This window comes from Balaenoptera ricei, chromosome 21, assembly GCF_028023285.1.
Source record: "Balaenoptera ricei isolate mBalRic1 chromosome 21, mBalRic1.hap2, whole genome shotgun sequence".
Classification (NCBI taxonomy): Eukaryota; Metazoa; Chordata; class Mammalia; order Artiodactyla; family Balaenopteridae; genus Balaenoptera; species Balaenoptera ricei.
This window is the reverse complement of record NC_082659.1, coordinates 38,061,515-38,089,422: the sequence shown is the minus strand read 5'-3', so window position 1 is coordinate 38,089,422 and position 27,908 is coordinate 38,061,515. Positions and strand designations below refer to the sequence as shown.

Sequence of the window (27,908 nt, the reverse complement as noted above, 5' to 3'; positions counted from 1 at the left end):
GTGTGCTGGTTCAGACATCGTGCAGTTGTCCTCAGCCTTCCTGGTGTACCTCCACCATCATGAGATGTTGTCCTCAGTGACTTGCTCTCACGGGCAGAGCTGGGACGCAGGGACTGAGGAAGGTCACAGCGTCCTGGCTGGAGGGGAGCCATGAGAGGAGGGTTGAAGCTGGCGCCGCGGCTCCTGAGTGGAGTTAGCACCTGTACAGGGAAGAAGGCCGAGTAGCTGGCAGGCAGGTACTTGCAGGCACAGCGCGGAGCCCAGCACACAGCGTTTTCCTCCTTAGGGGAGGGGCTGCCTGCACAGGGAGGGGGGCGGCAGGCGTGGGGGACAGCTGCGGCCCCCCTGCTCCTCCTTCTCCTGGGGGGTCCAGCTCTGGCCCAAACTCTCCAAGGCTACTCGGCAAACACATGCCAAGTAACTGCGCTGTTACCAGCTCGGCAGCCACGGCGCCGGCCCTGTCCTGAGAGCTGGCATGCGTAGGGGAGCCAGACGACAAGCAGATGGGCACACAGCACCATCAGGAGCTCCGATGCGGGATACGGTGCCCACATTTAAAGGTACAGGATATGAAGTGCATACGCAGTGTGGGGAGGGATCCTTAGATCGTGTAACCTCAGTGACCTCTTGAGGAGGAGACGTGAGCAAGGCAGGGCACCGTGAGGAGGGGAGGGTGGGCTCCCTAGGGCAGGAGCTTCCCGGGCAAGTTCTGAAACGTGCAGACGGGCTGAGGCCTGGGGACGAGGGGCAAGGCCAGGGTGGGGGAGGGTGGGCACCCTCTAGGGCCTGGGAGGCCACGGTAAGAACTGGGGGTGTTTTTCTAAGTTTGATGGGAAACCATGGGGAGGGTTTGAGCAGGAAACTGCCATAATCCTCTTCTGCTTTTAAGCAATGGTCTAGCTGCTGGAAAATGGACTATAAAAGGGGCAAGAGTGAAGCAATTAGGAGGCAGCACACAAATCCAAGAGGGAGATGATGGAGTCTGAGATCAGGGTGGTGCCCCGGGAGGAGCTGGGAAGCCGTCAGAGCTGCCGCGCTGCTTAGGAAGCTAAGCCCAGGTGTGGGTAGGGAATTCGGGAAGTTCAGCCTCTTCCCTCAAAGGCTTCGGGGAATTTCAATTCCCTATCCTCCCACTGCCCACATTTCCAGGAAGGTTTTAGGGCCAGTACAGAGGGCTGTCCTGGCTGCCACCCGCTGACCTGCTTCTTGATGCCTCTCTGCTGGCTAAGATTAGTTGACGTGTTGAAGTTTGAGAACCGTTAGGCTTTTGAATCAATAAGCACAGACGTAAGGTTACACCTCTACCACCCCTCAGCATCTTCATCTTCACCAGCTTTCTAGAGCGGAAGAGAAAGGGTGGGGACAGCCACGGCACGCAGCCCCTCGTATCCGCGCCCTGCTCACCCCAGGAGGAGCATTCCGAATTACATTTTGAATCACGACTCCCCAGTAAAGTGAAGGTCTCATGCACATGTGGAGCATGTGTGCGATTTTGCTTTTCTTCCCACTAAGACTCTCTGGGTTTTCATTGGGTAAATGTGCGGGTGTGTCTTGCATGTGACCTTGCCAGCCACATGCGTCTCTCAGTGGGAAGAAGAGGTTTTCTATGGGAAAGCGGATGGTGCAGAATGAGTCATTGTAGGATTTCAGAGGGTGCTGGACAGAGGAAGAAAGGGGCCATATTTAAAACAACAAAGAGCTTCCTGGTTTGAAATTGGATAGCACAGCACTGAAAAGAAACAAAACTTAACTCTAGACTACGTTCCTAAACCATTTCTTCAACTTGAGTGTTAAAGCTTGAAATTAGGGTGTTTCTTAGGCTTTTGTACACTTGGGGCAGAAAAGAGTTGTTGTTAGAACCTGGTTCTTGGCCAGGGAAGCTCTCCGTAATGGAGGACTTCCCCAGGAGGAAGGGAAGGAACCTACGGGGCATGCGGTATGTGTTCTGTGAACATGTACTGAACGTATGGAAAATGGCCTGGCTCTCCCTTCATTGGTTCATTCATTAAGTAGACATCAAATGAGCTCCTGCTGTGGCCGGACACTGTGCTAGGTGCTGGATGAACATCACCAAATAGCACATATACTCTGCCTGCCATCGTGAAACCTGAGGGGAGGACAGACAGGGACAGATGCATGACAAATTGATGAGGGATGTGAAGGGGCCAGACCAGGCGCAGTGATGGACAGTGCAAGCAGGCAGAGACCACCTCCGTCAGGAGGGGGTCACGGGGCAAAACATGGCTGTGAATGATCCTTCTGGGGTCAAGGTGTTGGCCTCTTGATGAGAAAGTCCTGTAAGAAATCAAAGCTCTGGGTAAGGTATAGAGTCTACTTTTAATTATTTTTTTCTTCCACTTTTATTGGGGTGTAATTGACATATAGCCCTGTGGAAGTTTAGGGGGCCCAGCATAATGGTGTGACTTGCATGCGTCATGAAAGGATGACCACAATAAGTTCAGTGACCATCCATCGCCTCATCCAGATACAACATTAAAGAAATAGAATGAGAGTCTACTTCGAGCGGTGCATTTGGGGAGGGAGCTGGGGTGGGTAAGGAGAATGTTTACAGAGAACCCTTGTAGCCTCAACCCTGCCTCTGCTGAATCAGGCTGTTTAGAAATACACGATGTCCAGCTGGAGAATGTGGATCCAGCCGTCCCGCCTCCCCGGTTAATTCAGGTCCCCTCATGTCTTACAGCGGCCGCAGGATTCAGGTCCATAGCCGAAGAAGAAGATGCGCTGCTCAGACATTTATTCCAAGGTTACCAGAAATGGATTCGCCCTGTATTACACTCTAATGACACCATAAAAGTATATTTTGGGTTGAAAATATCTCAGCTGGTAGATGTGGTGAGTAATCTTCGGCCCTCAGCTGCAAAGAACTTGCATTCCTTCACCCATTCTCGAGGCTAACATTTGATTTTGTTTTCTTTCCCCACGTCTGCCATTTCAGTTTTAAAAATAAAACCTGCCCCAAGAAGCCAGTGAAATGACCCGCGGAAAGAATGAGAATGTCATTTTCATTGCAACACTGTTGGCGGGGCATGGGTGGGGTGGAGGAGGGACTTTTTCCTCGGGGGAGGTGGGGGGATGTGCCTGCTAGGAGGGCATCACCCTTGGCAGTTCTGCTGGAGCCACCAAGGTGAGCATCAGGGTGAGGGGCAGGGCTGCAGAGGTGGGGCTGAGCCAGGGCTGGCAGGGGTGCTTGTGGGGAGAGACAGCAGATGGTGACAGCACCAGAGTGAGTGGCTGGGTGACCCCATCCCCTCCCGGATCCCCTCAGGACCCCATACCTTTCCCTGACACGCCACACCCTAACACTCTCCACTAATTTTCCTGTCGGGCTGACATTTCTGCCATGATGTCCCTGGGGAAATCCATGAACTTCAACAACCCCGATTCTGCAGAATCATTCTGCCGTGGTCCCCAAAGTCGCAGAATAATCCTCCGCCATTGCCCAAATCCTCCACCCCACCACAAGTGCACACATGCGTCCAACCCAGCTGACTCAACGCCCAGGATTCCTTCTAGAAAATCATGCAAAGCCCATCTCCCATTTAGCTAATACTTCATTCTACTTCACACCCTTACCATGCCTTCAGTTATGCAATTTTATATAAATATCACCACAGTGAACTACTACTTGCTCTAATTATTATTATTCATTTTAAGCAAAATATGCATAATACTTCAGCAAAATATGCATAATACCTCTCAATGCCATTTAACTTCTTCAGTTGAGAATCCTTTTCACTTTGGACCCCTCAAAGGTAAGACTCAGGAAGTCTCGGACAAAAAAAAAAAAATCCAGTACACAGTTTCACTTAATTTGAATTTAATTTTCATTCTCTTAGGATGAGAAGAATCAGCTGATGACAACAAACGTGTGGCTCAAGCAGGTACCTGTCAGTCCCAGGCCTGTAGCTCCTCCCTAACTGTTCCCGTTCTTTCTACTGAGAAAGGCTCCCGTTGAGAAATAATGATTTTAAAGAGCATATTGAGTTCTTCAGGGAGATATTTGGGAGAGTTTGGGGAAGGGTTTATTCTTTTGTATTCTCTTCTGCACGAGTCAGAGGTCAGTCTGGAAGCTCGTAGGCACACCTTGCTCTGTCTTCTTGCTCCTGGCGTGGGCAGGTAGGAGGGTGACTCAGACACTGGTCCCTGGGCTACTTGGAGAAAGGGGGGAAAGGTACCAGGGTGCAACTTATCCCCATGTAAGCTACCACAACTGGATAAGAAAATCAGGGATGTTAAAATCTCCCTCCTCCCCCCTGGTCCTCCCTGGGATGACTCTTCCCCTAATGTTGTTCCCTAGAAACAGAAAACAGGGAATGACAGAGGCCACTCACCACCAACTTCAGAACAAGGTGAAGCCCAAGTCAAAATGATGAATCTCCATTTTCCTGATATGACTAGAAAAGCATGTGAATGGTTTTCAGCTCTTAGCTTGGCCATAGCCTGTTTCCTGCTCTTTCTGGAGTTGCCAGGAAATAATTACCATTCAAGTTTGCATATGTCATGTAAAGGAGAAAATATTGGCACTTCCTTGATAGGAGGTGAGAAGGTTGATTTAATTGCTTGCTTTTTATTTTTGTTAGCAATTATTTGTTTTTTTACAGGATGTTGCCTCATCTCCCAGAGATTTAAAATCTTCCCAGTGGTGATATGTTAATTATCTCACTTAATTTCAATGTACAAACATAATATTTTTCACTTGTTTATGTTGAAATGAATTAGTTATCTATTCAAGTTTAGTAGACTTGTTCAGGGCTTTCTGCTGATGGTTTGTTTATAAGGAACAATGGATAAGAGAGACTGTAAGGAGATTCCCTAGACTTTATCTGGTGTCATCAAATTTCTCCCACCCAAAACTTTGATCAGAGTTGGATAATCATTATAAATTTTACTAGTTTCTAGTTATCTGATTCTTTTCTTGGTAGGTATGTTAGCATGTTATGAAATGGATCTGCATATTTTTTACTTGCAAATAAAAATGTCCAGGAGAAAATAATAAGCAAGGAATGTAGATATAAAAATACAATTTAAATAAATGTACTTTTTGATATACCTATCTCATTCCTCAGAACTTATCCCACTTTTGCACTTTCTAAAGTGGAATTTGGAGGTATTTTGAGTTCATAAAAATCAGTAAGAAGTCCTGTATTTGAGCTTTCAGGGAAGAGAAGAAAAACTTTTCTGTTAAAGTGTAAATAGGCTTGGGAATTTGACAAAAATAAAACAAACAAACAGACTCTCACTGATTCACACACACCTCCTCCAGCTGCTCCTTAAGGTTAAGCTCTTATACTTAAAACAGTGGTCCAGGACCCTTGGCCTTTGAGATAGTAGGGACTTCTCACTTTTCTTGAGATTTTGGAAATAGGGGGCCATTTCAGCCAAAGAGAACAATGTCAGATACGGAGGGAAGAAACCACTGCTCCTTGGTTTCTAGCTGTACTTTAGAAATGACCTCTCGCAAACCTATGCCCCAGAATCACGGTGGCCTGGTGAGAACCTCCAGGGCAAGACAGAACCAACACCTAAAAACCCCCAACACCCAAAACAGAGCAAGAGAAATCTCCAGGGGGAGGTGGGGGCTTGCTAGCTGACACTTAGAAAAGCCAGCTGGGGACTTTGGTTCCCATGTCATAGAAGTAACGAGAGTAACACAGTTTCATTGCATTAATTTGCAATGGGTTGTCATGGCTCTTATCCATTTACATTTCTCAACCTCTCTGAATTAGCAGAGCAGGTATCATTACCCCCGTTACCAGAGACTGAAGAGTCTGCCTCACCTGGCTGGAACCAGCCTTCCCCAGTTAGGGCCTTGTCTGCACATCCAGCTTCACACAAAACATCAAGGCCTGTTTCTAAATTAGAGGAGGCTCCAAAGTGGGAGAAACCACCGAGAATATTAGGAAACTATTCCACTCACACAGATTGGATTTGGAGCGGGAATGTCACAATAGGTATTAGTCAATAAGGGCTATGTTGTGGCACAAACAATGTGGCAACAAAAAAGAAAGGAGAATCTATGGCCTGGGTGGCAGGCAGGGAAGGCTGCTTGGAAGAGGAGGCATTGGAGCGCCACCATAATGTTACTTTTATACTTTTTTTAAAGCTTTCTAAAAATAAAAAGGTAAAAGAAAGGACAGAAGAAAAGGGATGATAAAAAGAAGATAAAATTGATGTTTAAAAAAAACGACCATTAGAGTTTTACACAGACGTCAGTTTCAGAGTAGCCAGCAACAATACTGAGATTTACTGAGGACCTGCCAAGTGCCCAGTCACTCTGCCGCTTGTGTCACGGGAATGAATGCATTCAATTCTCACAGCCACCTCCTAAGACAGGCCTGTTATTATTCCCACCTTGCAGATGAGAAGACAGGATTGGAGGACTGGAGGGACTTGCCTCGGGTTACACACTATTAGGTGCAGCCTGGCTTGTATAAAGAAACCATATTCTTCTTCAGACTGGAGGGAGTTGACGGGAGATGTCCAGCCCTCCTCTCAGGGCTGTACTTGTAGAGTCCGGTTCCTAATCCTGGCCTTCTAGGGCTTTGATTCCTCAACCTCTGGGACGTCTCATGGAGTTGGTCTAGAAAGACATGTGGGACAGAATGAGGCTAGGTTTCGCTCCATCTTCCATTCATTCCACAGGGTTTATTGAGAGGCTGCTAAGGGCCAGGCACTCTGCTAGATCCTGGATGTACAGAGCACAAAACAGCCCTGCTTCAAGGAGAGGATCTGGTGTTAGTTGTGTAAAAAATAACTACTGTAATATGATAAACACCATAAGGAAAGTATATACATAAGGAACTGGGTCATTACAATAATGACAATGAAACAGGGAATAAATCAGGGAAGGCTTCCAAGGGGAGGAGACATTTAAACTGGCTCTTGCAGGATCAGTTCTACAATCAGAAGTTCTACAAACCATAAAAGTGGAGAAGTTGTGACCCACCTGAATAGGCTTCCCAATAACACGACTTCCCAAAGCTCTCACACCAGAGCAAACCTACAGGAAACTCTTTCCAATCACCCCTGTCTACCTTAGTCAAAATAAAGACAAAAATGACCAAACCTTCCTCTTTTATCATTGCCCTCTCAGACACTGAAAAATGCTCCCTAGTTCATTTCCACAGAGAGAATAAAATTCTACCTAATTGGACCAAAAGCATGTCTCCTGATAGCATATGCAACTGAGATGCTTGGTTTTTTTATTTGTTTGTTTGTTTACCCAATTCCTCTGCTGTATCTTCTATTTCCTTCATTCTCATCTGCTATGTCTAGCCATTTCTCTTCTATCCTCTCAACCACAGACCTTTACAAGCACAAATTTAGTGACATCCTGAAAAAGTCCTCTACGTGGAGCTACTTTTATGTTACTGATTTTATTTTACAAACTCGTTTGTCTTCCTCCTTCGTACTTCCAGAGAGTAATCAAGACCATATAAATCATAAATAGATTATTAACTCACTAAAACTCCGTGAGAAATACTCACTACCCTAGCCGCTCAGATTCTGCTTCGTCGTTGTCAAGGGTAGGAAAACTGCACCGTAGGTACCCAAAAGGGGATGGAAGATGAAAATATCCCTTCTTTAATGACAGGAGGGTTGGCCCTTTGCCTAGATGTTATCGTGTGAATAATCACTCTGACGACAGATGTCAAGTATATTCACTCAACTAGCACTTCCTGAGCACCTACTACATGCCAGGGATGGTGGAGGGCACTGGGCCTGCACCGCTGGAGGCATACTCCAATGAACCAGTAAGATTCACTGTTGCTGAGAGCCGGCTGCTATCCTAGCTCCATGGCGACCCAAGGGGAAGCAAGCTTCCTTAATCTCTGCCCAGGCCAACACCTTAGACTGGTGTTGTTTCTCCAACACCTGATTCCTGTTTTAGATCAACAAAAAGTTCAGAAACATGATGAAGACCTCATTGGATGAATCCCTGCAGCTGGCTTGCAGGAGAAAACCAAGAAGCTGGTTTATTTCATAACCCAAGGAAACCCAAGGAAAGGACGGCCTTGCCGTAAGGTCTGGACCATGTCCCCAAAGCCTTTCACAACCTGCAATGGCACTTGTATGTCTAGGAATTTACCTCAGACCTCCCTCACCATCTTATTTTCCTTCCTTTTCTACAGCCTCACTCTGACCTTAGCAGAGGAGACCCGTGTGGTCTTCTGATTCACATGGATTCAAGCAGAGTGAGTCAGGAATCCAAAGTCTCACTGTATAAACCTGAGCAGGTCACTTTGCCTCTCTGACCCTCAGTCTCTTCATCTAGCAAATAGAGGCAATGCCTAGCTCACAGTGTCGCTGGGAGGTTGAACGGGATTGTGTGCATGAATGTGACTCCTACATGGTCTGGCACGTAGTGGGGACTCAATAAATGTCATTTCCTCGTGCCACCTTTGTAGGCTTTCTCATCCTTAATGACAAAGCCCATTTCTTGGCCTTGACAACTCATAGATATTATGGAAATATGAGACATATAATATGTCATGTTGCTGTCTTTAAAGTGAATCAACATTAATTCAGTTTTAGGAATTTCACACCTGACTTTGAGATAACTGAAGATACCAAGGGTGTCCCAGAGGTTGCCAATCACCAGCAAGGAATATTTGTTCCTTACTATCTTTTGGTCTTGGGATTAAGATTTACTAATTATTATAATAATATTTTTTCTAATTATTAAGAATAATTAGAAGAATTTATTTATTATAAAAAAGTCATGACTTACAGTTTTAAAAAGTCTTATGATTTAGGTTTAAATGAAATTTGGTAATATCTCGACATTTATGGGTGATATTTCAGGTAATATATGTAAGAAAAGACAGTTTTAAGGGAATATATATGATATGGATTTGAAGTTGCACTTTTCAGAATTAAGAGAGCTAGACTGGGAGTATGTTTCCATTTTTTTTCTCAGTCAGAGATTAACTTTGGTATTTGGCCCTGACCTACCCTGCGCTCCCCTGTTTCCTTTAATAACAAGCTCTCAAGCCCGGGACTGCTGCAAAGTGAAGCTGATGTTTGTACAGGGCTTTGGGAATCTTGGCCAGGACATGCTCCATGAACACTGGATATTGTTTCTAATCTACTGCTTTAAGAAGGCAGAGACAGGAGATCAATCTCCAAATGCCTCCACGGTTTCAGAGAGAGCAGGGAAGTGACCAGAAAGCCTCACAGCTCCTTAGAGAGCAGGACCGGGGATTTGGGCTCTGAATCTTCACCTTGACCCAGCTGACCCCAAGATGAGCAGTGGCCCTGGGGTGTGGGGCTCAGCCAGCATCATGGTGGACCACAACCTGCTGGGAATTCTGTGAGCCGCTCTGATGGGCACGTCGGGGGGGGAGAGCATCTCTGATTCCCCAGGTCTAGCATCAGAAGGACCCCAAGATGGTGAGGAATGTCTCCCTTAACCCCGCAGAGGAGCACAGCTAGTAAAGAACAGTGCAGGGGTGGAACTCTAATTCAGGGCTGCCTCTCTCTTTCTCTCTCTCTCTCGGATACCCCCAAGTCAGCGGCAATGACCACAAGTCCCACCTGCCCCTTTTCCTTTACTGGTCAAGAACACACCCTGAATCCACTGGAGCTGTCTTTGTATCCTCCTCGAGGATTGAGACGTGTCCCTCATTCATCCATCCACTCACGTCTGCTGTTCATCCTGGAACAGCGGCCACAGCTGACCTGCCCTCTACAGCACCCACTGCCCCTTCCTACCCTCTGCTTCAGCTGCGATGTCGTCACATCCGAACCTCCTTCCCTGTCCACTCACCGTCCTGCATCTTTACACCCGAACCGCGCCCTTCATGGCAGTGACCACAGGGTGTGGTGATGGTTTGCCGGTTAGTTTAGTCGTTCTTGTCTGAGACGGCCCCAGGCTAGGAGGGCAAGGCGGCCCTGCTCAGTGCTGGTATAAGCCTCGCATATTTGTGGAATGAATTAATTCCCCCCAAATTGTGAGCCTCCTGAAGCACGGTCTCTGTGCTGCCTCTGGCCACAGCTGTTCATCTTGCTGTCCGGTGAGCGAGACAAATCTTTCTGACTGAACAGCCTCTCCCTCTGGGGCTTGGCCCACTTCCCTGAGCACAGTCTGTATGGCCGGTGTGCGTTTGCTGGGATGTGCCCCCAGAATGTGAGCTCCCCACCTTCCTCTTTGGCTGTAGAGCTGGGCTTCGGTAAAGACGGGCAGCGCCTGTAGAAGAGAGAAGACTGAATTCCAGAAGCAGGCAGTTTGATTTCCAGATCTTTAGGTTCCAAGTGGAGGAACTGTGGGTTTGGACTCACTGACTGTGCTTGCTTAACACTGATTTTTAAAGACGGAGCCAGAGTGTAAGAGCCCAGCTCCAGCCAGTCTGCCCGAGTGCACGTCTGTCCCCGGGGCTCATCGCCTGTGGGCCTGCAGCTCACTCCCTGCCCGGCATCTATTTTTATATATAGAAATGTACTTTCCATATATATAAAGAACTAAAAACTCAGTAAGAAGGAAACAGACAACCCATTTTAACAATGTGCAAAAGATTTAACAACCACTTCACCAAATAAAATGTGTGGATGGCAAGTAAGCACATGAAGAAATGCTCAGCATCGTTTAATCATCAGGAAAATGCATAGTAAAAACCATAACGAGAGACTACTTTACAACTATTATAATACAGTTAAACATTTAAATGTGACAATACCCAGTACTGGAGATGATGCCAAACAGCTGGAATGCTCATGCATTGCTAGTGGGAATGCAAAATGATTCAGCCCCTCCGGTATGTACCATATTAAGTTAAACGTACACTTACTCTATGACCCAGCCATCCCACTCCTAGGTATTTACCCAAGAGAAAAAAAAGAATGGTTTTCACCCAAAAAACTACAAAATGTTTATAGTGGCTTTATTTATAATCATTAAAAACTGAAAAGAATACAGATATTTTACCTGGTGAATGGATAAAAAGAATTGTGGTATATTCATACAGTGGAATACTTCTCACTAATATAAAAATGAACAAACTACTGATACAATCTAGAAGAATCCAAAATGTATTCTGATAAGTAAAAGAAGTCAGGATGGAATGGCTACCTATTGTATGATTCCATTATATGACATTCTGGAAAAGGCAAAATTATAAAATCAGAAAATAGATCAGTGGTTGCCAGGGACTGGGGACATGGGAGTGGTTGATTACAAAGGGGCAGCCAGAGGAAAATTTGGGGGCAACAGAGCTATTCTGGTATCTTGATGGCATTAGTGATTATCCAACTGTTTGCCTGTAGAACTGTAGAGTGACTTTTATTGTAAGGAAAATTTTAAAATGTAAAAGTTAAAGCAAACCAAAACTGCTGCTCTGAGTTCCCTTCAGCATTTCTGGGATTCAGGCTTGCTGCCAGTAGTAGAAATCTCCTTAGCAGGAGACAAATAATTCATAGGAAGGAAATTATATTTGCTTTTCAAAATGGGCAGAGGAAGAGGAAGGAAGAGAGAAGCTTGTGAGTACCAAGTAAGCATGGTAAATGCTTTATTAGTTTGGGCGCTTAAACTGTCAGTCTTCATATGCATGGTTTTCCATAAGTAGTCATGCAATTTTATTTAATCCTTTAGAGCGTAGCTTTTTAAAGACCCATATCTTTTAAAATTTGTTTTTCAAGGATTAAGCCTCACAAATATTGCCTAAGAGAGACGGTGTCTCATCTGGTGTGTATAGTTCCATCCTTTTCCAGGCATCATGCATATTTCAATATTTTACCATCTAGTGAATCATCTATCTGCTGACTCCTGATTTTTTAATGACAAAGTTGGCATCACGGGGCTCCAAGAAGCCTCACACTGGGCATACCCTCCCAACTTCCTGAAATGTCATTTAATATTGTCCTATATCATTCCTCAACTGTCCACGTGACAGACAGTGGAATAATTAATTTTCAGGTCAGATTTCATAAGATTCTAGATCCTAAATCTTTTTAAGTCCACTTCTGCTGTAACTGGGTCATCCATACATCATCCTTCATAATTCAATCAATTAATGGTCAGTTTTGTTAATCTGGATCCACCAGCCCCTGTAAAACATGCTAAATGATTTCATTCTATTACAAGGAAAAATATGCAAGCATCTGGAGGCTAACAACATTAGGAATATAATTTGAAACTGGATTTGGTCTCACAAAATAAATTCAGATTAGAATTTAAAAGGAGATTCCTGGGAAATATTTTTTCATTGGGTAAAAGTTATAATGTCCTCAAGAGTAGTCAGCAGATACTGGAAGTTTCACATTAACATGCTGCATGCATCTTTGTCCAAGACTCTTGATTGATATTCAAAATCATTTGTCTCAATACCATTATCATGAGATTACAATATCACTGGACCAACTCTCCTAGAATAAACTGAGTTAGAGCTATCTTTGCTTTTCTTTTGTTCCTTAGGAGAAAATAGGCTGAAAAAATAGGTTATGAATCAGTGGTGTTTGTTGCTGAGCCTCTAAATTGTGAGGTAGTTACGGCAATTTTGGAAATCCCAGACTGGAGAGGTGTGAGAGTCTGGGCACCATCAAAGACCAGGCTGGCTCGAACTGTATCTTGACCTGCCCTGAGTCACGGATAGGGTCATAAGGTCTAAAGTGGATGAATTTCCCTTTTAAAATAAAACACTGGATTAGTAAATTAACATAAACTTGAAGATTCCAAACTCTAATACCTTGAATTTTCAGAACAAAATTACAGTATATTAATTTCACACAGGAATGGACAGACCACAAATTACGCTGGAATCCAGATGAATACAGTGGAATTCACTCAATTAAAGTTCCATCAGAATCTCTCTGGCTTCCTGACATAGTTCTCTTTGAAAAGTAAGTATCACAGTAGAAAAGTGCACTGGTCGGATTAGGAGGAGAAATAGAAAAGCCTGATTGTGCCAAAATAATTAAGAGAAAGGTACAACTTTAACGAGAAAATTATTCCTTTTGGAAATATTGTTTGACCCTGTGGTAGGAAAGTCATAAAATACAAATAGTACGACGGTGGGAAAAACAAGAAAACAGTTAATATGTGTTCAACTAACCATCAGGTGAACTGTTTTTCGACAGCACTGACGGACGGTTCGAAGGCTCGCTCATGACCAAGGCCATCGTGAAATCCGATGGGACTGTGGTGTGGACGCCTCCCGCCAGTTACAAAAGCTCCTGCACCATGGACGTCACCTTCTTCCCATTCGACAGGCAGAACTGCTCCATGAAGTTCGGATCCTGGACTTACGACGGGACCATGGTTGACCTCGTCCTGATAGACGAGAACGTGGACAGAAAAGACTTCTTCGACAACGGAGAGTGGGAGATCCTCAACGCCAAGGGCACGGCGGGGAGCAGGAGAGATGGCGCGTACCGGTACCCGTTCATCACCTACTCCTTCGTGCTGCGCCGCCTGCCCCTGTTCTACACACTCTTCCTCATCATCCCCTGCCTGGGGCTGTCCTTTCTGACAGTGCTTGTCTTCTACTTGCCTTCTGACGAGGGGGAGAAGCTCTCCTTATCCACCTCCGTCTTGGTTTCTCTGACAGTGTTTCTCCTGGTGATTGAAGAAATCATCCCGTCCTCCTCCAAGGTCATCCCGCTCATTGGCGAGTACCTCCTGTTCATCATGGTCTTCGTCACCCTGTCCATCATCGTCACCGTGTTTGTCATCAACGTCCACCACAGATCTCCCTCCACTTACCACCCCATGGCCCCCTGGGTTAAGCGGCTGTTTCTGCAAAAACTCCCTAAATTACTTTGCATGAAGGACCACGTGGATGGCTACTCTTTCCCGGATAAAGAGGAGAGTAAACGGGCAGTGAGAGGTAAAGTCCTCGAAAAAAGGAAACAAAAGCAGATTAGCGATGGAGAAAAAGTTCTGGTCGCTTTGCTGGAAAAGGCTGCGGATTCCATCAGATACATTTCCAGCCACGTGAAGAAAGAGCATTTCATCAGTCAGGTGAGGGGACCGCCACAAGCCAGGACTGAGATTTTAACGTCTGTTTACAGCAAATGCGTCCTTGTTTAAAATGTGACCTTATTAGCTCTCTGCTTGACACACATAAAACTTAAAACAAGCCCTGACACAAAATAGAGACTTCAGTATGGATTTTCAGGGAGAGGTTCACAAAAACAGAATGAGCAAAAGAGGAGCAACTATAGATTAAGCACTATTTCTTATAAGTATCCTTAATTCTATCTAAAATAATTCAATTCTACATTTTAAGTTGGTTATCCTGGTCTCTGGTCATTTATCTCTCACTTTTAGTGGGATGATGTTTATCTCTATTCAGCATATTTGGAAAAAAGAAAACAGAAAGAATCATTTTTTTAATTTATACAAAAACATGGTGTAACAACAGATATTTAGTTCACAGATTCAAACAGATTTATTTTTTTAAATGTGACGAGGGTGTGGATTTCAGACTCAAAATGGTCCTGCATGCAGATGCTACCCATGTTCCATATGACTTGAGAAAAGCTACTTAACCTGAACTTCAGTTTTCTGAAACCTCCCTTGAAGGGTTATTGTGAGGAATTAGTGACGTCAAGTATGAAACATGCACTGTGTGCCCAGCGCACGTGGTCTCATGATTATGTAAGCAGTCAGTAAATGTCAATCCTCCTCTTTCTTCTCCCCGTCTTCCCTCCCTCCTCTACATGGTCCCTCCCCCATGGAAGGAAAATATTATTTGACATATAAATACTCAGCACAAAAGCAGGTCTGTTGCTTAAAATGAGTTAATACTTACACCAGTTTATAGGGTTCAATTATTTTACTCTAAAATCAGTGAAAATTAGTGCCAAGATCCTGATCTCATAAACAAACTTATGAAAGAATAGGGTTTTTTAGAAATATCCTCTACTTTTCATGTAGACACTGCTTAGTATCTCTCCTCTCTTACAATTTGTCATTTTTTTCATCCACTGAAAAATGTTTTAAACAGCACTAGAAAAAATGCTGCTATAGAAAAAACATTACAGCTATCCTTAAGGGTTTTTTGTTTGTTTCTTTCTTTATATCTTTTAGAAATTCTTTTTTAAATTTTATTTTGATTGAAGTATAGTTGATTCACAATGTTGTGTTAATTTCTGCTGTACAGCAAAGTGACTCAGTTATACATACATATACATTCTTTTTCATATTCTTTTCCATTATGGTTTATTGCAGTATATTGAATATAGTTCCTGGTGCCTTTTAGAAATTCTAATACAAAGATTTAAATAGCTTTTTTAAAAATTATAAAAATAACACATCATCAGTATAGGGAATTTGGAAAATACAAAACATTTAAGATGATTCACATCGTTAATAATCCCCCACTTAAGTTTGAAATTTTTAACATTTTCATCTGTCTTCTTTGTGGTTTTCCCCAAGGTTTTATTTCTAAACCTCTATGTGCACAAAATACATTCAAGTTCTGCATCAGCTTCTATGTTTCTTCTAGAACGGCAGGCGTCCTGCTTGGTTCCATCTTTACCAAATCCCCACGTAGTGGAAATGGGACACTTATTTTCCCTTGAAATATTGCTGGCCCCGTCTCTGAGGCTCCCCCCGACCCCCGCCGACCCTGCAGCTCGTCCTGCTCTGACCTTGCCCTCACTGGCCACTGCCCAGTCTCCCCAGCCTCCCTTCCTCCAGAGGGACTTGGTCTCCTCTCTCCCTCACCAGTTCCTGTCATCTCCTCCAGGGGTGTCCATTGCAGCCCCACCCACCTGGGGAGTGGAGGAAAAGAGGGCCTGAGTCAAGTGACCACAAAAATTCTTAATTTATAAATTTGTGATTTATTTCCTATGTCATATCAGGAAGCATCACAGTAAGAGATGCTGGCTTTTTATTTGGGTAAAAATCAGGCTTTTCCCATTTCAATCAGTGACGTTTACAAACGCATCAATGATTCTGTTCTTTCAATTTTACATCCTCAACGGTGATGAAAGTGTTTTCCCATGAACTTGAAATATGGGCTGTTTTCTTGGGCACCGTCAGTGAGGTCCCAGGAAGCCTATATTGCAGGGGATGTGTCAGGTGCGTTTGGAAAACTGCAGGGCTGTAAATCTGAATAGGACTCTTCCTGAAGTCCCTTGAAATGAATTCAGAACAGCTGCCCAGCATCCTGAATGGGAGGCGTCTTTTTCTCTTTTGCAGGTGGTGCAGGACTGGAAGTTCGCAGCTCAAGTTCTCGACCGGATCTTCCTCTGGCTCTTTCTGATTGCGTCTGTCACCGGCTCAGTTCTGATTTTCACCCCTGCTTTGAAGATGTGGCTACACAGTTACCATTAGGAACAAGTCTCCAGAGCAATCTAAATCGCACACATAAAGACAGAATTACACCCTAGAACTGACATCCAGCCCCCACGTGTATACAGCATCCAAGCGCACATGCTTATCAGGAGGCCCCGAATGTAGACAGCGTCTTGTGTCATCCTCAGGGAGGTTGAACCTTGGTTGCCGTGAGAGTGAGTTGGGTTTACATCAGGCAGACCCTCCTCAGACCCCTGCCTTGGCTTGTGCAGACATTCAGGGAGGAATCGTGTGTCCAGGCCTGAGGTCACGAGCCAAGACACACTAGGACTGTGGCAGTGGCCCATGAAGAGTTCCAGGAGGAGGTGTGGGCAGACCCAGGCCTTTTCCTAGAAAACTGAAATTCTGAACATGCTCTGATAATGGTTTTTTATGTCCCTTCATCTAATCTAATCCATTTCAGCTGCACTCTCCAGGCTTTCCATTCTGTTTCTTTCCTCTTCCTCCTTCTCCTTCTTCTTATTCTTCTCTTCTTCTTTTTCTGAGAACATTTAAGTTCTACTCTCTTAGCAAATTTCAATTATACAAAGCAGTGTTATCAACTGTAGTCACGTTTTACATGAGATCCTCTGACCTTATTCATGTTATAACCCAAAATGTATACCCCTTTACCAACCTCTCCCTATTTCCCCGCCCCCTAGCTCCTGGCCACCACTTCTCTACTCTCTGTTTCTATGAGTTCAACTTCTTTTTCTTTTTTTTTAGATTCCACTTATAAGTGAGATCATGCAGTATTTGTCCTTCTGTGTCTGGCTTATTTCACTAAGCATCATGTCCTCTGGGTTCATCTATGTTGTCGCAAATGACAGGACATTTGTTGTCCTGTCAGCAAATGGCTGAATTATATTCGGCTGAATTCATTATGGCTGAATTATGTTCCATTGCATATATATCACATTTTCTTTATCCATCTATCTATCGACAGATGCTTAAGTTGTTTCCATGTCTTGTGTATTGTAAATAATGCTGCAGTGAACATAGGGATATAGATATCTCGTCAAGAGAATTATTTCGTTTCCAGAAGTGGCATTGCTGGATTGTATGGTAGTTCTAGTTTTCATTTCTTGAGGACTCTCCATACTGATTTCCATAGTAGCTGCACCAATTTCCATTCCCACCAGCAGTGCACAAGGGGTCCCTTCCTCCACACCCTCATCAGCACTTGTTATCTCTTGTCTTTTTTATGACAACTATCCTAATAAGCATGAGGTGATACCTCATTGTGGTTTTGATTTGCATTCCCCTGGTGTTGAGCACCTTTTCATCTACCTGCTGGCCATCTGACTGTCTTCCTTGGAAACATATCTATTCAGATCCTTTGCCCATTTTTTAATTGAGTTATTTGGTTTTTTGCTACTGAGTTGTATGAGTTCCTTGCATATTTTGAATAGAAACGTCTTAGTGAATATATGGTTTGCAAATATCTTCTCCCATTCTATAGCTTACCTTTTCATGCCGATGGTTTCCTTTGCTGTGCAGTCGTTTTTTAGTTTGATGTAGTCCCACTTGTTTATTGTGCTTTTACTGCCTTTGCTTTTGGTGTCAGATCCAAAGAAACCATCACCAATACTCTTCCCATTCTGTTTGCATGTGTCTCCCTGCCCTCTGGGAGCACCTCATTCCCCCCCCAACCCCACTCCCTCTCTGAGACTCATGGGGAGAGGCTGACAGTCTTCTCTCTCGATGATGCCAAATCCTGGATTTTAGCTTGAAATAATTGTTCTCCTTTCCCAGTTCTAAATCCAAGCCTTCTCTGGATTATTTTGTGCGAGGCATGTTTCGTATAAACTCTTTGCAGCTGGGACTTTTAAAAACCCAATTTAAGTATTTAACCTTTTCACATAAATTGTTACCACCAATATGTTTAGCCTTATTTATGCCATTTTGTTTGTGTTTTCTGTGTAATGTTTTCTTGTTCTTTCTTATTTTGCTCCTTTTCAGCCTTGACTGAATTTGTCTGTTCCTTCTTCTTCTCTAATGATTTGTAAGGTATGCACCCTTTTCTACTAATTTATTAATAAGCACATACAAACTTCTTTTACCAGTGTTGAGAATTAACACCTGTCCCACTACCCTCTAAACAAAACAAGATGCTAAATCACCTTCACTCCCCCTCTTTCTTTATCACCTTTTATATTTTCTCTAAATCATCCAGAATTTAGCTCCAGGTTATTAATTTTTATATTATGTGTCTCTTTCTTCTGAATAATGTCTTGACAATACATTTTGTCAACAACCATATTCTAAACAATTAATCGTTTTATTCATTTCTTGGTTTACCAGTTTTTTTAATCCTAAGTTTTCCAATTTTTTTTATCCTATTTTTCTCTTTTGCCGATGCATTTCATTATTTCAGAGGAATCCGTCTCTAAGCCATTCTTTTAGAAAGTTTTGAGTGTGGTAACCTTTCTGAATCCCTGCATTTCTGCAATTGTAGTTCATTCTGCCCTCACAGAATAGGTTGGCTGGGCCTGGAATTCTGAGTTCAAAATCATTTTCCCTCAGAACTTTGAAGACATTATTCTACAATATCCCCCATTATAGATGAGAACTATAGTGAGGGATGATTCTTATTCTCATTGCTACAGATTCCTGTTTTTTCCTTAAGCTTCTTAAGCTTGAGCTTCCCTCTTCATCTTTGGACTTTAGAAATGTCACCTGTATGCTGTATGTGTCCAAGTGTAAGACTTACTCTCTCTCTCCTTGTCTTGGCATGTGGTGACTAATGTCTTTCTTCAACTCATGCAATTTTTCTTGTCTTCTTTCATTATTTCCTGTCTTCCATTCTTCCTCCCCTTTCTTTTTGAAATTTCTAACAGAAGGGTTTTAGTATTCCTAGATGTCTTCCATATTTATTAACTTATTAACTTTTCTCTCATACTTCTTATTTCTTTAACTCTTTCCATTGTCAGTTTGATGTTACAGCTGACTAATTTGCTTTTCAGTTATTGTTTAGTCTTCTATTCAGCCCACCTACCCAGGTGGGGGATTGGTTTGTCTGTGGATAAATCATGTATTTGATTTCCAACAACTCTAATTCTTCTTTTTGGATGTCATACCCTCTGGAATATATATTAGGGGAAGAGTTACTTTAAAGTCTTCTTCTAGGGACTTCCCTGGTGGCATAGTGGCTAAGAGTCTGCCTGCCAATGCAGCTGACACAGGTTCGAGCCCTGGTCCAGGAAGATCCCACATGCCGCAGAGCAACTAAGCCCATGCACCACAACTACTGAGCCCACGAGCCACAACTACTGAGCCTGAGTGCTGCAACTACTGAAGCCCACACACCTAAAGCCCATGCTCTGCAACAAGAGAAGCCATCTCAGTGAGAAGCCCACACACCGCAACAAAGAATAGCCCCCATCACCGCAACTAGAGAAAACCCATGTGCAGCAATGAAGACCCAATGCAGCCAAAATAAATAAATAAATAAAAAAGTCTTAAAAAAATAAAAGGCTTCTTCTACTGTCTGCAATAAAAATTTTTCTGTAGCGGTTAATTTTTCTGCTGATTTTTGATGCTTTTTGTGGTCATTTTATTCAAATGTTTGGTGAGTTCTGATATTGTTTACTCTCCTGACAGTGAAATCCATTTCTAATTACAGGAAACCTAGCTTCAGTCACTTTCCTTTACTGTCTTGTGTCCAAGCAAGCATTTCTCTAGGGTGTGCGTGTAGTTCATCTTCTACATTTGGGACACCCCTTCCTTCACGGTAGCTGTAAGTGACCTCGGGCACTGCCCTAATTCTCTGATCTGGTGCCCACTCTAGTTCTCCATGTGTCAGAATGACCACATCAGTGGGGACAGACTGCAGAAGCCACTGTGAGGGTGGAGAACCCCAGCAGCTGCTCCTCCGCCCTTCACTCATCTCCCCATATAGAATCTTAGGGTTATTGTGGGGTTTGCTAGAAAAAAATAATTTCTTTGGTAGTCCCAACTCTCCTGCATGGTACCACAAATTCCACTGCTCTGTTAGGTTTTTCCATAAATCTGATCTCATCTGTCCTACATATTTCAGCCATCCCCACCGATCCAGTCTATGAAGATACCTCAGCCAACTTTCCAGTACTCCTATGGATTCGTTTTCATTTCACATTTCTTCTGAAATATCAGTAGGATTTAGAAGATGAAAAAATAAGAAGAAGAAGAAGGAAACACATCAGCCAGTAATTTATACTAAATTCCAACCCCTATAGACATGTTCAATTGTCGATGGCAAATGGACACTGAAAAATCACCCAGAGTGGGATCACACCATGAGAAGAGTGAGGTCTATTTTAAGGACTGAATGATCTTGACTTTGCAGCCTGGTAGGTGCTGGACATGGGTGGGGACTAGAAAGATGATTCTGTTGGGAATAGAATTGTGAATTTATTGGCCAAAAAAAAGTGAGGCGTGTCTTGAAGGCAATGATCCACATGTGTTGTCAGACATGGCAGGAGGACCACATCCACTCTCGTGGGGCTCTTCACGCTTGGCTGTTTCAGTCTCCTGGACCTTTGCTGAAGTCTCCAAACTGCCCTTCCTGCTTCCAGGCAGATCTCCATCCTGTTCACACCAACCAGCCCTTCTCCTTCATACCTATCTCTCCTTCCCTGTGCCCTTGACCCCTCCTCCTGGAAATGCTTCCTTTAATTACCCTCCTGTCTTGTGAGGCTTCCTTTCCTACAAAGTACCCAGATCTGCTCTATTCTTAGAACAAAGCACAGAACCATAGTGAACAGAAATGATAGAATTTTTTCAAATAGCCTGGACTGTTTTTTAGATTTATCCCATTTGTATCACCCTCAAAAGAAATTCTAAATTCAAAAAAAAAAAGAAAAAAGAAAAGAAATCATATTCATATATTTTAGGTGTTTAAATAATATTTAATGTGGTCAATGTATTTGTTTTCAATAGATACCAAATTTTGTTGTATAGAATTGTATTTTTCTGTGCTATGTGCTCACATTATGGAACAATGGGGCCCCTCGTATGATCCACATAGTCATCACTTTTCTGCATATTTTGCTGAATTTTTAAAGGGAGGCAACATGGCAAAGCAGAAACCAGGGCACTAGGACTCTTGGGTTCTAGACCAGCCATTACCTAGCTGTGTGAACTGTGGGGTCTTCGGTGAGTCACTTGTCCTCTCTGGGTTTTAGTTTTCTGGTCAATAGCAAGAGGTTATGACTTTGAAGACCTCTCCTGCCCCCAAATTCTATACTTTAGAGATTAAATACTGGAACTTCCACAATTTTAAACCACACAACTTGTAATTGTAACTTTGTTCCTTTGGGAAAACATAATCTGCTTTATTGCTGCTTTAGGACAGGATTTGCTGGACTACACTGTGATGAAAATCAAGGATTCCCTGCCTTAAATCCCTGACGGGATTATGGACTCAAAGGGCAAATCACTGTTCTTCTTTTTATTGAGAACACTGTTGACTTAACTCATTACTTAACTTTGTTTAGCTCATTAGTTTGCTGGGTAAATGACAGTACTAATCTTGGAAAGATGCATTTAGAGTTGAATTCAGTTTTAAATTATGAAAAATGCCACGTGAAACACTTTCCACGCCAAGCCTCTTTCTGACCAGACACAAATACAGTAAAGGTCAAGCATTTCTATGTGTGCACGAAGCTTAAGCCTCGTCCCAGCTAGACTGGGAGGGGATAACGGTCTCAAGTGTGGGAAAGGATAAACATTTATATAGCACGATAGCCCTAAGGAGTAACTACAAAACCTAACTTCAAAGCAAAGCAATTTTACATTCAAATGTTTAGCAAGACAAATCTGCGGGCAAAATGTTCCAGCTAACTCCAACCAGTGGATGTTGGAAGACCCATACAACTTTGCATCCCACATGTGAGCACGCAGGACACACATGCGGGCACACACACAGGTGTGGAACACACACATGTGGGCACACACAGGTGAGGGCACACAGAGAGCTGCCCTCAATTGTTCTCATCCTTCAGTTCCCTGCTCACACCCCCCTCCTCATGAAGTCCTCACAGAACACGCAGCCCCCTCAGAGCCCCCGTCTCCAAGAGCCTGTGGTGCTTTCAGTCTCTGATATATATGTAGTTTAGAACATAATTGTTCTCTATTGCTTTGTTCTGCGAATTTTATTTCCTCAGCTATTCTGTAGCATATCCTCCATTACATCCCCAACAGCATCTAAGAGAGTTGAGTACGTGGCCAAGGCTTAAATCATATTTGTTCATTAATTAACCCAGTATCACAAAGTTTGGATTGGGTTATTTGTCTAAAATGAGGACAAATTTGTATTCTTGCTCAGTTCCACCCAATATTTCCAACTCTGTGTGTGCATGTGTAATTTTCAGTATGCCCCTTAAAGAACCATTTTCTTACATTAAAAGAATTCTAAAATACTATGATCACACTTAGAAGAATCAATAACTCCATATTCAAGCTTCCCCAACTATCTCAAGAATAGCCTAAATTAAGAGATAGCTTGTCTAAAGTAAGATTCAATCCATAGTGCTATGCCTCTTAAATCTATTTTAATTTCTTTCTTGTCACTAACTTGTTGAAAGGAGTAGATCAGTTTTCCCCAAGAATGTCTCATTTTTAGGATTTGTCTTGTTACTTGCTTCTGGTGTTGTTTAGCTTGTCCCCCTGTGTCCTGTATTTCCTGTAAATTGGAAGTTACAACTATAATCTAGTTCAATACTGTTGGCAGAATACATCGTCGATGATGGTGTGTAGTTTCTATTTACCATACAAGGGGACATGCTATCGGGCTGTCTCGTCATTAGCGTTAAGACTAATCCCTGGATTAAGGTGATCTGTCTACCTTAATCCACTGGTAATTTTACAAGTATAGCCTGTGGCCATAACACACAGCAAAGTTACAGAGACTCTTACCTGTGACCTTGGTCCTTTTAAAAATGGTCTCTAACTAGCTACATTAGAACACTGTAGTTTCCAAAGAGTAATATCTTTACGCTGGGATGGATTTTTTTGGTTGTGTCATAATTCTTCCTTGGAAGCACCTACTACTATTATGTATTAATGTGAATTTGTTTACTTAATAGCCATGGTGACTACCATTTATGTTTAACCTGACATACACTCCTTCTTTGTATTAAGACTTTCTGTTCAGTATGTCAATAAAATAGTAGTGAAAATAAAAGTAACGTTATTTCTCCGGTTCATAGACAATCTTAGTTTCAGGCAAACTAGCCGAGAGCAGCAGTGTATCCGCTGGTGTGCGTTGTCACACCCCTCCGGGCAGGCAGAATAGCGGCGGTAGGGCAGAGCAGCCTGGCCTGCTGCAGGACTAGACGTGCCCCCGAACACTCAGGGGTGATCTCCGCCAGGCCAGAAGAGTGCAAGATCCACAGGGAGGTCAGAAGGAAGAGTACACATCGTGAAGATTGACTCAGGCGATCTTCCAAACAGCGCTGTGTGGAAAGCACTATCAACATCCATGTTTACAGATGCAGGTCCCCTCCACCTGCAGAACTCTATCCTCAGGGGAAAACACAGTGGGGGAGGAGCGTTACTGTTTCTCCAGGAGGCTGGGTGCTTCTGCACCAAGGACCCAGTGAGGGTGCGATCTGTGGGGTGTGTGGTGGGTGGGATACGTGTGGCATGGGTGGGGGGCTTGGTGTGTGTGGTGTGTGTGTAATGTGTGTGTAATGTGTATGGTGTGTGCAGAGGGTGTGGAGTGCGTGCTGGGTGTGGTGTGTGGCTGCCTCAACCAGCCCACAGAGTGCGGATCTTCACAGGCCTGCGCTCCAAACTGACCACCCGTGAGAGGCTCAGACGTTCCTTTACGAGTTATGGGTATCTTGTTTGGGACAATTCTACACTGACCTGCCCCTCACACTGCAGGAGGCTTACATCCCTAGCCCCAGACCCTAAGTGACAAAGCACCCCAGTCATTCATTGTGACAACCCAAAATACCCTTTTAGACGTTTCCAAACACCAAACACTGGAAATTGTGTGTGTGTGTGTGTGTGTGTGTGTGTGTGTGTGTGTGTGTGTGTAAGGGGTACAATAGCAGCTCTGGCTGAAAACTGTTGCTGCTGCTAGAGTTCAGATGATAGTTCCCAAGTCAAAAGTGGGGATGGGCGAGGGGAGACGCCCCTGTTCTCATCCCGCTGTCCCCTCACTACACCCAAGAGGCACACCCTAGGCCTCGGGGGAGGTTGGGGTCAGTGGGACAGCCTGTGTAGACCTCTCTAGGCCCTCAGATGGAGCTCCGTGGTCCCGGGGTCCACCTCCTCCCCCTCCCACCCCAGCACTTCCCTGCCCCTGACTCTTCCCCTCCTGCCTGACCTTGCCGGACAGAAGGGATCAAGCCCAGGTTTGTTTAGACAAAAGCTGCCAACTCACAGCCCTGCAGGCAGGCTTTTTTGTTTAGCTGACACCGAGACTTTATTTTTGCTTCTTAATTTAGTTGCCACATTTTAAAACTAGGAGATTCTGTATAAAAAGCTGGATTTTCAGTGTATCTTGAAAAATCAGAAGATCAAGCACCCAAGCCCACATTCAGCATGATGGCAAGGGCCCGGGGCCCAGTGGGGGGCAAATCAGCCTCTCTGCAGAGAGCAGACCCTGCATGATGGGCCCCTCTTTGGTCAATCTCTTTACGCTTCAGCATCTGCTAACGTCCAGCTTTTCTCCTCTGCCCCCGCTCTGCTGCCTCAGCCAAGGGAAGCAGGAACAGATGGGGCAGTGAGGGAGAAAAATGCTTCCACTCTGACCTGGGACTTATATTCCCAAGAATGTCTGCAATTCAACTCAGCAATGACTGATCTCGTTCTGAAGACTCACATATAGCCCACAAAAGTTATTTGTATCCCCTGCCCCCGCTAAAATAAACTTTGACACTAATAGTCCTGACTTTCCTAAACGAAGAGAGCATTTGCTGCTTCATCTCTCTAACCTGGTTTACATTTCGAAGCTTTTTTCTTTCTGATTACTGACAGTGAAAGGTGCTTTCTCTGGCCTTTGGGAGGACATGGGGATGGGAAGGGAGGAGATGGGCCAAATCAGTTGATCTTCTGTCTTTTTCGATTCCCTTCTCATGAGAGAGACTAAATTATCCAGGGGCAGGGGAGTGGTTTAAGAGTGAGGAGATGTGGGTTTCAGAGTTGAATTTATTAGCTACGTGATCACGGGCAAGCCACTCTGCCTCTTGAGATTAAAAAAAGAGTTGTGCTACATAATCTATGAGTTCCGTTCCATCTCTCAAAGTCACTGATTCTACAGACCTGATACACAAAGACATCTCCACGCTGTGATGCCCCTTTTATTCAAATGCTTATTTCTTTAAAATGTATGTTGCTAGTTTGTCACTGCCCCTGAGGATCACCAAGCAACTTCTGGAAAGCTGGGCTGGGAAGGCTGATGTCTGTTCATGCACAAAAGAATACGCTAAGAAGTCAGGATCCTGGCTTCCCGCCCCTGGCTGGGAGCACTTTCCTCTCATCTTCCTGTTTTGCAGTTCTTAAAAGTCTTCTTTTTATATCTGATAAGGGGTTAATATCCAGTATATATAGAACACCTACAACGCAACAACAAGAAAACAAATAACCCAATCTTAAAAAGGGCAAAGGACTTGAATACACATTTCTCCAAAGAAGATATACAAGTGGCCAATAAGTACATGAAAAGATGCTCACCCTCACTCATCGTTAGGGAAAAGCAAATCAAAACCACAAGATATTACCTTACACCCATTAGGATGGCCACCATCAAAAAGCTAACACGTGTTGATGAGGGTGTGGAGAAGATGAAACCCTGCTCGCTGTCATGAGGATGTAAAATGGTGCAGCTGCAGTGGGGAACAGTGTGACAGTCCCTCAAAAAAATTAAAAAGTTATTGCTTAATGGGTTCAGAGTTTCAGTTTTGCAAGATGAAAAGAGTTCCGGGGATGGATGGTGCTGCTGATTGTACAATACGAATATACTTAATACCACTGAACCATACACTTAAAAAGGGTTACCATGGTACATTTTGTTATGTTTATTTACAACCATGAAAACTTTTAAACAGTGACTTGAAATAGTGATTTGGCTTAATAGAAAAAAAAAAGTATCAAGAAACAAGCAACCCTCTGTAAAGACAGATAAAATAGAGGTGCTACAATAACATGACATGAAGAGAGTAAAAATACTTTAAAACAGAGTAACTTGTGCCTGGGGTACTACAACCGGCCTTAAGCTCCAGGATGAGGTAGACAAGGAAGAATTAGCACATGGTAATGAGACAGGTTGGGATCTGGGATCTGGGACCCTTTGCTGCAGGGCTTGCACCTGGACAAACGTCTCCTTGAGCAAAAAAATACAAAGAAACTATAAGGGAGTAAAAATAGCTGCGTATATGTGCAGTTGTGGCAAATTATGGACAAGAAGATACAAAAAGACCAAAAAAAAAAAAACCCAACTGCCACTTCCGATGAGTTGGGAGCAAAAGTAGGGTACTGTGCATGCCCCCCTGCACACAAACCCACCTAAGGGGTGGGCAGACCACCTAAGCCCCCCCTCCAGCCCGACCCCTGGACACACCCCTACCCTCACCCCATGTAAGGAACTAGCTGGCTCCCCTCGGTGAGTGAGCAAGGGAAGCTGTTACTTGTTTTCATTCCTTTCACTCCTGCCGCCTCAGGAGCCCCAATAAAGCCTTGCCTGAGTTTCTTGTCTGGCCTCTTGTCAATTTCTATTGATTAAGGGAAGGTCAAGAACCTTGGTCAGTATCAGTAATAGAAGTTGTAGGGTATCAACACAATGGAGGTTATGCAACCACAAAAATTATACTTCAAGACTGTGTAACATCTCGGAGAAATGCTGCTGACATGATATTGAGAAAATAGCAAAATACAAAACCGAAAGGTAAAACTGAGGTGTCAAATTATGTGTGCATTTAGACAAGGACTAGAACAGAAAAGGCAAAATGAAATTAGTTACTGTGTTAGAGTAGATTTATTTTTCTACTTTAAAATGCATCTTTAAAACTGTTATAATAAGTGTATACAAAACATAAGAAGATAATAAACGAGGGTAGAATAAAACAGAATACCCAAGGTTCTCCATCTCAGAAAAGGAATTGCTCTAAAAGGTACAAGATCACCATTTCCTACAGAAGAAACACTTTTATTTTCAGTCTCAGCTACAAAGAGCAAATGGAAACTGCTGATGAGAAGAGACACCTTTTGGACCCACGGCAAAGGTTGCTTCAGGTCTCTCCAGCCAGACCACACCATGCTTTATTTTCGTTGCTCTGGTTACATTCCCCACGTGATACCTGGTCCTGGAGATCTCTGTGTTTATGACTTTTCCTACAAAGCTCCAAGTGCATGGACAGAACCTATTTCTGGGACTGTGGCAATGTCACCACTCAAGCCTCTTGCCAGATGAATGATAATTAAATATGGGGGGTGGGGGAGGGAAGGACCGGGAGTTTGGGGTTAGTAGATGCAAACTAGTATATATAGGATGGATAAACAACAAGGTCCTACTGTGTGGCACAGGGAACTATATTCAGTATCCTGTGATAAACCAAAATGGAAAGAATATGAAGAAGAATGCATATATATGTATAACTGAGTCACTTGGCTGTACAGCAGA

At 43.6% G+C, this 27,908-nt stretch overlaps 1 protein-coding gene across 1 annotated transcript; it reads left to right on the top strand.

The window, feature by feature from the left end:
- The first annotated feature begins 217 nt into the window (after positions 1–217).
- LOC132356430 (neuronal acetylcholine receptor subunit beta-3-like) lies at positions 218–16,692 on the top strand. Its single transcript, XM_059909223.1, has 7 exons — positions 218–236; positions 437–560; positions 2,702–2,853; positions 3,858–3,902; positions 12,746–12,855; positions 13,093–13,975; positions 16,163–16,692. Exons 2-7 carry the CDS (start codon positions 476–478, stop codon positions 16,295–16,297), a joined length of 1,410 nt encoding a protein of 469 aa, XP_059765206.1. The 5' UTR covers positions 218–236; positions 437–475; the 3' UTR covers positions 16,298–16,692.
- Positions 16,693–27,908: the final 11,216 nt, after the last annotated feature.

Bases quoted from the DNA above. Each gene is read 5' to 3' on its own strand.
- LOC132356430 (XM_059909223.1), top strand. From the start codon at position 476: ATGCGTAGGGGAGCCAGACGACAAGCAGATGGGCACACAGCACCATCA. The intron at 2,854-3,857 runs GTGAGTAATCTT...TCATTCTCTTAG, and splicing joins TATCTCAGCTGGTAGATGTG to GATGAGAAGAATCAGCTGAT. The intron at 3,903-12,745 runs GTACCTGTCAGT...AATTTCACACAG, and splicing joins CAAACGTGTGGCTCAAGCAG to GAATGGACAGACCACAAATT.